The 12,851-nt window shown below is 37.2% G+C and overlaps 1 protein-coding gene and 1 pseudogene across 5 annotated transcripts in view; one reads left to right on the plus strand and one right to left on the minus strand.

Moving 5' to 3' along the window:
- Positions 1-2,288, minus strand: part of PPP1R3A (protein phosphatase 1 regulatory subunit 3A) — a 46,634-nt gene extending 44,346 nt beyond the window's left edge. For all 5 annotated transcript variants that reach the window (XR_008663077.1, XM_055314840.1, XM_055314839.1 and 2 more), the window contains exon 1: positions 1,472-2,288. Coding sequence is in view for 4 of the 5 variants with exons in the window: in XM_055314840.1 (XP_055170815.1) it covers positions 1,472-2,259 (788 nt within the window). In the remaining variant the exon portion in view is untranslated. The remainder of the gene's footprint in view (positions 1-1,471) is intronic.
- A 993-nt stretch (positions 2,289-3,281) lies between these two features.
- On the plus strand, positions 3,282-8,476 carry LOC129502753 (aldo-keto reductase family 1 member B1-like; annotated as a pseudogene).
- Positions 8,477-12,851: the final 4,375 nt, after the last annotated feature.

Genomic DNA, 12,851 nt, shown 5'->3' on the forward strand with positions numbered 1-12,851 from the left:
TTACCGTGTATGTTTGTGTATATAAATTAGCTTGTTAAATAGGACTGAGCTTGTCTATATAGCTAACATGTTGCTGAGTAATTTCATAAACGTCTAAGTTATTATTTTAGCACATGTAGAGATTATGGTTATATTATTCCCTTAATAGCATCAGTTAGAATCTGAGAAAGTTTTATTTGAACTAAGAAAGTTGGCAAAATTCACAAGGGTGAGTGAGCCAATCTTTCAAAAGACTTTAAAGGATAATGAAAATAGAAATATTTTGTATGACTGAATTGCTTCCACCTATGTTATATTTAGTTCATTAATGCATTAGACTAATGCACTTAGTAGTTACTATTTACTTTCAAATAACAGACCTAAGCATTAAAACATAAAGAGGCTAACATTTTTCCAGTGTCATTCCCTACATTTTTCATTAAATTCCACTTAGAATCTCAGTGTCTTGATTCCTAATCCAGTTCCCTCTTCATCCTATTACACCACTTCTGGTACAGTTGCTAGAATCTTTAGGTCCACTAATAGTTAGGATGGACCACCCAGAGGGCAATCCCAATCCCACTTGTGGAATAATGTGAACTTTCCCACTGAGACACTTTGAGGAGCAGAAGGAATTTATCTCCTCCTGGATGTTTTATCTGCTAACCTAGTGTTATGGAAATTAGCCAACTTTACAATAGAGAGAGCGGAATGTAGTTTATTTTTTTATATTAACAAGAGAGCAGGGTTACTAATGAGGAATCATATCCCAAATCTCTAATCTATAAAGCTGAATATACTTACTTCTATTTGGGTCATTTTAAAAAATTCTGCTCCATTTGCTTTCACTAATTTATACTACTTTGTGTTCTGTAATGTTACATTTGGTTGTAATTATAACATTTTATGCATAATTTATGCATTACTCATGTACTTTTGTCTTTCTCTTAGTTTGTCATTAAAGTCCTAGCTCTTATGATTTACCTTCACATGGACTCCAGACACCTTTATATGACTCAATCATTAAGAAGTCTGGGGGAATGCCTACCAACTTCTGAGCACTAAGAGCATTTTGAAGCACAGTTTTATGTTCATCAGAAATGTTTTGAAGTACAGCAAAGACATTTAAAACCCACTGAAAATAAATATACTATAAATGTCAAGATGAAGTTTTACATGTTAAGAATCTAGATTCCATGGTTTGAACTTAACAATTTGTAAGTCATTAGGCAAGCAGTATGCACATTGTGTTCCCCTGCTCCTCCATCTACTACATTATATCCATATTTTTCCTTGCATTTGGTGAAGAGATAACGTGGTGCTATTATTTGAAGAGCACTGACCTTGTTATATAGCATAGCACCATTGTCTTATATATAATGAGCAGCATATTTTTAAACAGCATGGCTATTTCTTACAACACATGAAATAAAGAATGACATAAAAAGACTTTAGGATTATGAAGAGTAAAGAATGTAAGATATATCCTCACCTTGATTTTACCTTTAAACAGCCTTTAATTTGTCTATTAGGAACTTCTTCCCGTGGTTTTACAGCTTCCGGCTCTTGTTCTTTCTTTTGACAAATCAATATATAATTTGTGCCATTATTATTTGACCAAAATGTACCAACAGAAGTTTCATAACGTATACAAAACTCAACTTTACTGCCATCTTTTTGATAAGGGGGAACCAATAAAATTTTAAAGGAGAACTGGTCAGTTTCACCATCACATGAATTTGGGACATATTCTGCTAAAATGTCATAATGTGTCTGCCAGTCATCCAAGGACATTCTCACATATACTAACTTCTCAAAAGAAATATTCAAAACTCGAATAATGCCCTTCATACTTGTAGACTCAGGAGGATACTCAGTTGACTCCAGTACTGCTTTCTGTACTTGAAGTTGCTGCATTAGATCTTCTTTTGAAGAAGGCAAATCAAATAGTGGAGATAAAACATATTCTTCTGTGTGAAAAATGTCCTTCGTTAAGTCAAAACTGGTTGAAGAACTTGGTAAATCCCAGCAATCAAATTCTTTGACAGACACAAGATTGAATCCAAAGGTGTCAGCAAATGAAACTCTTCTTGTACCTGAAGATGAAGTCTCCAGGTATAGATCTTCAGAAGAATCAGAACCTCGTCTACTAGGCTGAGGGGAGAAGCCAGGTTTGAAAGTAGCTTTAACTTCTTCATCTTCAGAAAGAGAATCAGATAAATTAGGAACTTCTAAAAAGTTATCTTTGCTAATCTGACTAGGTTCTTCTGAAGGCTCCATTGGGCTCTCTGATATCAAATAAAGGAGGACTGTACAACAAGTAGAGGCTGATATTTGAGATACTGAAGCTTAAAATAAGTATTATGTTACAGTTGACATTGCAGAAAGAAGTCAGCTCTATAAATAGGTTCAATGGCGTGTAAACTATGCTAGCTTGCCTCCAAAGGCCTTTAATATAGTATCCATGTTACTCTCACCAGTATGTTTCAGATTTAACTCTCAGTTTTTAAAGTTGCATGTGTTTATGAGCTGAGTTCCAAAAAGACACTTTAAATCTTTTTTTTTTTTGCTATGTTGAAAAATCTGAAACTTCAGAATTTAAAAAAAATGTTTTAACCAGTTGATCTTAAAAATAAAAACATGGACCTCTTATTTTAAAAGAAAATGAAAGTAGTATCACAATACTGATATGTAGTTTGAGGTAAATCAATCCATTGAAGCAGACAAGAGTGGACATGAGAAAAAAATAAAAAGAACATTTCTAGAGCTAGAAAAATCTCTTGCCTAATAATGATAGCTACTATTTAACAGGGATTTACAGTGTAAAATGTGAGCTATTAAGGGGTTAAATAGAGGTGCTGGGAGTCCTGAGGAAACATGATTTAGATGAAGAAGGTATCACTTGAAATAAACCATGAAGGGTAGGTAGGATATAGACATGCAGGGCTGGAGTGAGGTGGATTTTCCAGGTGGAAGAAATGGCCTGAGCCAAGGCCTAGAACAAATAATTAGTCAAATCCGTTATTTGAAACATTAGCAAGTTTCTTTTAATTAAGCTATGGAAAAATATACATAAGTAATGTGTTATTGACTTGAGAATATAAATGGGCAATGGTAAGTCTGGCTGAGGAGTGAAATATTTATGTAGAATAAAATGTTCATCTTTGGCAAATTGCCATTTTTATGCCCACAAAGCAGAAGTTAATACAATGATATCCTGGGAATTTGATGTGAGTTTTAAAGTGTGAGTAGCCTGTTTAGGCCACCATATTTTTTGTGTTAATGTAAAACCCACTGTAGAGATGACAATCAGGTAAATGCCTATTAAAAAATGTAAACATACATGGGCTTTGACCCTGAAATGTTCTAGCCAAAAATTTATTCTATCAGTATAAGTACACGAAGATAAATATATCTATATGTTCATAACAGAATTATTTTAAATACTCTAGAAACTATCCAAATATCCATCCACAGAAAACTGGGTAAATAATGGGACACCCATGCAATAAAATGCTTTATAGCCATTAAAAAGGCTATAGTAACACTTTATATATTGATACAGAAAGATAACCAAGATAAATGGCTAAGTGAGAAAAGAAAGTGTGCACAGATATGTATATAGAAAATTCCTGGAGAGACACGAAGAAATGGTTAGCAGCAGTATCTCTGATCATAGAAGTTGAGGGTCATAGGGGAAAGAAGACTCCTATTCTTCAATTAAGTTAAATTGAGAGGTGATGATCTTTTTAAGAAAAAGAGAGCTGCCTAATAGCCTTTCTTTAAAATTACAGCTTTGTAAATACATTATAGCTTACTGGACAATTTTAATCGCATAAAATAGTGGCTCGGGAAATTATTTTTTAAAATTAAAAACGAGTGGTGTCAAGAATAAGGAAATGAGATTATTTGGGCTTTACCTCATCCACGTAGCAAGAATGAGTGGTGACCTTATGGATTTTTCAAGAATGGAAAATGGCTATCCCTTGCAAAATTAATGACCATGAACCTTGAGTGGCCATATTCCAAGGTACCTAAAATAAATCACTAGGTATTCAAGGAAATCAGTAACAAGATACTTCACAGGATTAGTCAATAATCCATATAGTTGTGTAAATAATAGAAGAATGAAAATTTATAGATACAGCGATCTACCAAAGTAATCTAAGTATTCCAGTGTTATAAGCGGAGGCAGAGAGATAAAGACCCCCCGGGGTTGCATTCTGTCTTTGCCACTTACTAGCTAGTTGACGTTATGAATTTTGCTCAAAATTTTTTACCCTCATTTTCTTTAATTGTTAAAATGCAATGTTAACAATTAAATGAGCTGCATGTTAAATGTCTAGCACAAAACTTATAGTAACAGGCATTATTTTTATTTCTAAATATGCTTGCAAACGGCTGATTTCTAAGCTGCATCAATAGATAATAAACTATGGAGAGTCCACATATATATTGAAGTAATTTGTAATTTGAATTTTTTCAAAGACTCTAGTATGTAACACTTAACTTTATAAGACGCAAAATATCTCTACATTAGAAAATGGTCCTGTTATTTGAACTGAGCTTTTCCCTTCCTAATTTGTCTCCTTACACAGAGCGCTGCCTTGATTTGTGGTAATCGCTGCCTCTCTTTTGAAGTTTATAACCTTTACATAATTGTAGACAGTTGAATGTTCCCCCTTAGTCACCATTTAGCTAAAGCCCAGTGATTTCATCTTTTTAATCTCTTCTCACACGTCGGTCCTCCAGCGCTTTTTATCATTTGGTTACTCCTCATGAACTCCTTCCAGTTTACCTATATTATTCTGTTAATGAGCTGCCCCCAGATGAATGCAATATCACAAATCAAGTGTCTCTGGAGCATGTAAAGAAACACTACTGGTTTCAGCCTTGTGACTTGGTGTTTGTATTCAGTTAAAATTCACATCACCTTGTTCTTTTCTATATCATAGATCAGATCAACACCCCATTTTCTCATATTCACCACTACCTCAGTGTTAACATGACTTTTACCATAATACTCTTCTTCAATTGCTTAGGCGTCCTTTTTTTTTTTAAACAGAACTACAGAACTAGGGCTTTTTTCTTAACAATGCTCAAGTTTTCACATATTCTACTTTCTTTGTATTAATCAAAGATTCTCAAATGTACCTTTAACATAAAGGGCTATATCAGTCAGGATCCCAGAAACTGGGAAATTGATTGATGTCAAGCTCAAAATAAGATAATTTCTTCCAGAAGGTCTTATTTACAAGGGTCTGTTTGTAAAGTATAAGTGCAGAGAAGCCACAAGGGCTAGTGCAGTAGGCTGGGGGCCAGTTGCATCATTCTTGTTACCATCCTCCAAGGGATGAGGAAAGAGACAATCATCCAAACCTGAAAGCAAAGAGTGCCATGAACTCCCTACAGTGATCTTTGATCAAGGGACACAGCCAACCAAATAAGACTTTTGCCAGGAGAGATCCAGGAACAAAAATACACTGAACATATTTGTATTCTTCTCCTTTCCTGTGATGACTTAGAAGGGCTACGTGTTGGCTAGAGGATACAGGGGCCATTATGATTCAGTCTCCTAACACAGACAGCAGGGTGGAAAAGGGTGAAAAAAATGGCAAGTGAATTTCGAGGAGCAAAGAAAGATACCAGAGGTTAAAAGTTCATTATTTGGTTATTGTTATGTGCTTATATATTATTTTTAAACATATAACTTAAAATATCCATATGTGTTCCTCTTGCTTAACACATATTCTATCTCGATGCCAACTGAGTTCCTATTACCTGTGACCGTCACAGAAAAAATTTAAAATATCTGCATTTATAAACTCCGATCCAGTGGAAGTCATGAATCAGAAATATTGTGTTAAAAAAAAAAGAAATATTGAGTTTATCTTCAGATGGCTAAGAAATAAATAAACTTTTTTGAGCTTAATTATAACTTCACATTTGTTTCCCTTGTTGGCATAAGTCTTTGCAATCTAAAGCCAAGAAACATTTTGTCAAAAGAGAGCCTGGAAGAGTGATTTTTCAACCAAGGATACATATCAAAATCACTGAGAGGTGCTCTAACTACACAGGCTCAGGTGCACCATCAGATCTACTGAACAGAGCTTCCAGATTGATGATACTGCCCAAGTGATTGGTAAAGATTGGTGAAGATGCATGATCTGTGAGTCTGTTGGCTATAGGGCCAGGGAGTCAGGGACTTATGTCTAGTTAGAAAGAATCATAGCTATCATCCCTCAATTATTATGTGCTTTTTTTTTTTTTAAGGAGAGAGAGAAAGAGAGGAAGAGCACATGCACAAGTGACGGGGAGGGGCACGGGGAGAGGGAGAGAGAAAATCTTAAGCAGGCTCCACATTGAGCTGATGTGGGGCTCCGTCTCATGACCCTGAGATCATGACCCGAGCCACAATCAAGAATCAGATGCTTAACCAACTGAGCCACCCAGGCACCCCCGGGCTTTTCTTATACAGAGTCTATAAAATACTTTTATAAAAAATGATATAAAAATTTAGTAAAGTCATAGACTAGTAGAACTTTAAGGTACTTAGTGATCATTTAGGCTGGTCCCCTCACTTTCACATAAGAAAACTGAAATCTGAAACAATGAAGGCCCCATCATTTAGTAACTGAGCTGGGACTTGAGCTCAGATCTCTCTTGTTTTCAGTCCAGTGTTCTCCATATTATCCCACCCATTCACCAACTTTTAGTTTTAGAATTAGAAATGAACAAAGTAATCATTTTTTTAAATAGTCATTAAAATTCATTTGTTCTAGATCCAGTTTATTTTTTTAAATCAATTAACTTTTGTGAACTTTCTTTTCTCCATTTGATGGAAGATCTCCAGAGTGTCCAGATAATTTTTCTTTATGACAGAGTCGCTCAACCTTTTTTAACCTTTGCTGCCTTTGGTAAATATAATATCTTACACTGTCCTCTCTCTCCCTCCGAGATTCTGCTATACTCCTATTTGGGAATTATTAAGTTATAAAAATGAATTATATGATATTTTTAGAACTGATATTGATACTTAGTATTTTAAAGGACTATTAGTTAAAGGACACTACTTCAAACATAATTTGAGACACAGATTGGCTCATCAGATGCCGATTACTGAAAAAAATGTTTTGCAAATGTGCACATCTACCAATAGAGGATGCACAGATAAATCAGAAGAAAGTGGAAACCTTGCCAGATGAAGATAAATTTTTAAAGGTATGTGTCATTTATCTCATGGAGAGATTAATGATTGATTCAGTGTAGGTAATTGATCATGTTACAGCAGAAGACTTTGTCACCAAAGGTAGCATCCTCATTCTTTAGCTTAATTCACAATAGAAAAACTAGTATAATATTTAAGCACCAAGTGCTTAATTTCTACGGATTAAATAATGTGCTTTAAACTCCTTTGATTGAAATAAAAACATATAAATACAGAGTTAGGTGGTCTCCGGGCGCAGGTCTGCAGAGCTCAGCGGTCCTGGCCAGCCACCTCGTGGTGGGCAATGGCACCAAGGTGCCCATCATGGGCCTGGCCACCTGTGACCGAGGCTGTGAAGGTCGTGATGGACCTTGGGTACCGCCACATCGACTGCACTCACAAGTTGCAGAACGAGCGTGAAGTGGGCTTGGCCATCCAGGAGAAGCTCAAGAGGCAGGGGATGAAGCGTGAGGACCTCTCCATCCTCAGTGAGTTGCAGCGCACGTACCATGAGAAGAGCATGGTGAAGGGGGCCTGCAGAAGATGCTGGGTGACATGGCTCGACCCCCTGAACCTCTACCTCATTCACTGCTCCACGGGCTTCAAGGCCAGGCAGGAATACTTCCCATTGGATGGGGAAGGCTATGTCATTCCCAGTGACACCAGTTTTGTGGACACGGGGGAGGTGGATGAAGGGCTGGTGAAAGCCATCAGAGTCTCCAACCTCAACCATCTCCAAATAGGGAAGATCTTAACCAACCTGTCTTAAAATATAAGCCTGCTATCAACCAGATGGAGTGCCACCCACCCTTCCCCAGGAGAAGTTAATCCAGTACTGCCAGGCCAAAGGCATCCTGGTGACCGCCTACAGTCCCCTCGGCCCCCCGACAGACCCTGGGCCAAGCCTGAGGACCCTTCCCTGTTGGAGGATCCCCAGATCAAAGCCATTGATTGTACAGCCATTGTGCAGCCAAGCACAATAAAACCACAGCCCAGGTTCTGATCCGGTTCCCCATGTAGGGGAATTTGGTCATGATTCCCAAGTCCGTGACACCCGAGCACATTGCAGAGAACTTTCAGGTCTTTGACTTCGAGCTGAGCAGCATGGACATGACTGCCTTACTCAACTACAATGGGAACTGGAGGGTCTATGCCTCCCACAAGGACTATCCCTTCACTGGGGAGTTCTTAAGCTGTGGGTGCCTGTCTCCCCAGGTGCCCCACATCCCTCCTCTCCTACGTAGCCTAGTGTGGCCTCTGCCCCTCGGTGGTGGGTCCGTGACCTGCTGACAGCCCATGAGTGCTCGGCCCACGAGCTGTTGGGTCTCAAGAGCAGTCTCAGTAGGTTAGAGCCTCTTCCAGTTTTGGCCTTCTTCTTGTCCAGCTGGGGAACGTAGGACCCCGGCACCCTTTTCTGACTAAGTTGAATCTACAAAGTTGAAATAGTGCCACTAACACCTGGATTTTGGCTGCCGGGAACGGTAACCCTTTCATCCAGACTTCTTGCCTCAAATAAAGTGTTCTTTTGTGAACTTGAAAAAAAAAAATAGAGAGTTAAAGAAATCTAGAGTTCGAAGGTTGAAGGTTGTTAAGCAAGCATCAAGGCTAACCTCTCATCCTTCATATAGAACACTGAAATCTACGTGGTCAATTAGATTCTTACCTTGGGGTGTGCATGAATCCAGCATTAGCCCTAGAAAGAAAATGTAAGCTTCTCAAAGACAGGTATAACCTAATAATAGTAAATTTTTAATTGACCTTTCTGGGTCCTCTGCCATTTGGATTACTTAGCATAGGCAAAAATCTAGCATTAACTATGGATTTCTCCCAAAGTTCCAGAGATATATATTTGCTTTATGCAACGCTTGGCACAATTTTAGGTGAAGATGAATACTTAATGCCCCGGTTACAACTTAAAGAATCTCAGGCTGAATTTGCCTTGCAGGGCATGGTGACTAATAGTGTTTAATATCATAACAAAGCCAGCAAGACTGTCAGCATTACTTAGTTGCAGTTGTCTCAACTGTACATAGTAGTTTACCGGGCTAGGAGCTTGGAGTCTGTCGTATATTGACCTTGCAGGGTAAGTGGGTGGGAAAGGACCTGAAAATTCTCTAAAATTATATGTTAAGTTTGTGCATGGCTATATTTAATTGTGTTGAGTGTACAAAATTTACCTCCCAGGTTTCTGAACCAAATTTTTAAGAATGATTGCTATCTGCAAATGATTTGACAATCAAGAGAAGACAGTCCTGTGACTTAAAAGTAGACTCCGTCCCTTTCATGAACCTCAAATTCAGCACAAATTGAATCAGTATCCATTCTAAAGATCCCTTTGCTATGTAATATGAAATATACATGATGATGGTTATATGAACACATATTATGCATATCTGATCTGACTACTTAGGTGAGAAATGAATAGAACTTTAATTTTTCATAAGGCATTCCTGGTACAGGGAGTAAGTATGTTTAGCATCATTTAAAATTTTCTTATGGCAAATCATCTTTTACCAGTAATGTAGTCAACTGTTCTGGATTTTTTAAAGATTTTTCTTAAGAATGAAAAAGAAGTCTAGGCATAATCTCTTGCTTAGCCTAGTAGCTTAGTCATCTATATTTTTAAATCATATAACAAAGAGTTATCTAATATATAAGGAAGTGAGAAATATATGTTCTTTCAGGTGGAATCAGCTCGAAAGTTTAAATTATTTGCTCACTGATGAACAGTGTTTGGAAAATTATCTGTTAGAACACATTTGGGAGCTTATGTTTATTCATTGTAAGGTGAAAATTATATCTCCTAGAGTTAGAAAGTTCCCTGGAAATCATTCTGTCCACCTCCACCCTGTAATGACTCCATTAAGATTTATTAATAGGAATGTTGCTATCTTTACCTTAGATAGATTTAGTGATAGCAAACTCACTGCTTCATAAGGTAGCACATTCCACTTTTGAAAAAAAAATTAATAAAAAGTCAGAGGCTTTTGTGCTACAATCGAGTTTATATTAGTCTTTGTGTTTTAGTTTTATTTTTATTTTGGAAGCAGCATTTGATGTTCTTATAAAAATGTACTGTGTTAATCAAAATTTTCATAAGAATTATGTCAACTGAACCAAAACTTTTAAAGTATTGCATTCATGTAGAAAAGTTCACAAATCATTAGTGTACAGCTCATTAAATTTTTCCAAAAGTGAACTTAGTCATTTAACCACCAACTAATCCAAAAAATAAGATTACCAGTGCTCCAGCCAGAAATCCATTCTCATATCCATTCCCAATAGTTATATCTTCTAACCATTATTGTGATTTCTCACACCACTGATTAGTTTTCTCATTTTTGAGCTTAACTTAAATGGAACCAAATTCTTTCATCACATCTAGTTAGTAGAGGATGGAATTAATCCCAAAGCTAGGACCCTTCATCTCCTCACCACTTTACTACAAATTCAATTCAATAACATCCACTGGGGAGAAAGCACATCATGAAAAGAGCAATTGAGTCAAGAAAATTCTACTTAAAATATGGTTCATACATTGTCAGTCATGTGACCTTGGGTAAGTATTTGACTTTTCTAAAGGATCTTCATTTTCTTTTTATACATGTACAGCACAAATAATAACAGTAACATTATGAATATTAAATGAGATGATATCTTTTTTAAAGGTCAGGCACAGTGCCTAGCAAACAGCAGTTTGTTGTTCGGTTCACAATAACATACTGAAATGAAAAAAACAGTAATGTATCACTTTAAACTTGTGTAAAGTATCCCATTTTTCAAAGCACAAGTTCTCTAGATATTATTGCTTTTATAATAAATGCTCTCTTTCTGCTTTATAACTTCCTTTTCAAGACAGTAGCTTACAGTGTTTACTTCGTATTTGAATAACCACAGAAGAGAAAGAGGAGTTGTAATTGCTGTGTCTTTTTCTGTTGAAGATGGCAACTCCTGGTATTTCTGTCTCTCACCCCCAAATCCCATCGACCCATCTGAAAAACACTCACCTATACCCCCCAAACCATACCAAACTAACCCAGCAGCACTCAACAGCACTCAAGATGTTCCTAGAGGCCCAGAGGGTAAGCAGGCAGGGATAGGAAGGATCTGATACTATCCTTTCCACATTTTTGGAATATAAACTTACTTTAATTTGGTAATTCCCTCAGAAAGGTTAAATATAAATTCTTTCACATCCCTAGCTCCCAAAGAATGAGAATGTGATTTCTAGTCATGTTCTCTCATTAAAATAAAAGCTCAATATCATAAAACAATTAGATGATCCCCAAGGTCTCTTTTTAATTTTCTAATTCTGACTCTTATGCCCCATGAAGTTTATTGTAATGTGCTTAAACTTGTGTGTTGAATTGTGCCTGTTTGTTCATCATGTGAGTAAATGTGTGTGTTGGGACAGGCACTATCGATTGACTCCCCAAACTTCCATTTGATAAGTTTCACTTCAGTAAATATTCATTAATACCTTTACCCTGTGCCAGGGTGGGTGAGATGGTGCCCTTGCCTTCAAGGGGACCATAATTTATCACAGAAAGTGTAACTTCTCCATTGTGAATTAGACAAAAATTTTTATATATAAGGAGGAGTGTTCATCCTTTTACTTTCTTAAAAGTTTATCAGCCTGTGTCTTTTACTTGTAAAACTTTTATTGGATAGCTTCCCATACATTATTTAGGTAATTTGTGTACATCACACATCCATCTGGCTGAACTACACCAGGCTGCTGTGGTGAATGGCATTTCACTCTTAACAGGCAATCTGTGTGCCCAAGAAACAGACCATGATCCCCGGGTGGCTCAGCAGTTTAGCGTCGCCTTTGGCCCAGGACATGATCCTGGAGACCCAGGATCGAGTCCCACATCAGGCTCCCTGCATGGAGCCTCCTTCTCCTTCACCTGTGTCTCTGCCTCTCTCTCTCTCTCTCTCTCTCTCTCTCTCTCTCTCTCTCTCTCTCTGTCATGAATAAATAAATAAATCTTAAAAAAAAGAAAACAGACCATGAAGATGGAGTATCATAGTCCTCACCAAATTCAGATCAGACAGCAGTATTGAGCCCTTTCATTACTTGCATACTATTGCAGGATTGGCCAAACATTCCAGCTTAACTTTCTATACTATTTTCATCAGATGAAGTAAAGGAGAGCTACCTATTGAAGGGCTGGGAAAGAATTTATATGGTTTCGTGTCTCCCACCGCTATAAGAGGAGAGGCTTACCAGAAGATGTTTGCATACTAGAGCATATACAAGCTGGAAGGGATTGTAGAAAGTCTGTAGAACCTCTACAAGGAAGAAGGCAATGTTTCCCCCTCCTCTTATTAGAGTGCTAGCAGCATGGGCAAAGCTAACAGTCAGCTGGCTCACAATTCAGTGATCTTCCTCCTCAAACTCTTTAAGTAGATCTTGTTTGCTAATTAAAAGAAGTGTGTAAAATGTGTCCCTGTGCCACTCCTCCTGAACATAAGTGACTGAACCCTTCTTTTCTAATTTTTTTATTGCATCCATACTTAAGACTGGGATAGTATGTAAAATTTAACTCAGAGGATCAGTCAAGTCCCCTAAAAGGAATTGGTATCTATCCTCTTTATCCAAGCAATCACACTGGGATCTTTATTACTCCATGGCAATGAGAAAGTCCAAAGGTGATTCCTC

This window comes from Nyctereutes procyonoides, unplaced genomic scaffold (assembly GCF_905146905.1).
Source record: "Nyctereutes procyonoides isolate TBG_1078 unplaced genomic scaffold, NYPRO_anot_genome, whole genome shotgun sequence".
NCBI classification, from domain to species: Eukaryota; Metazoa; Chordata; class Mammalia; order Carnivora; family Canidae; genus Nyctereutes; species Nyctereutes procyonoides.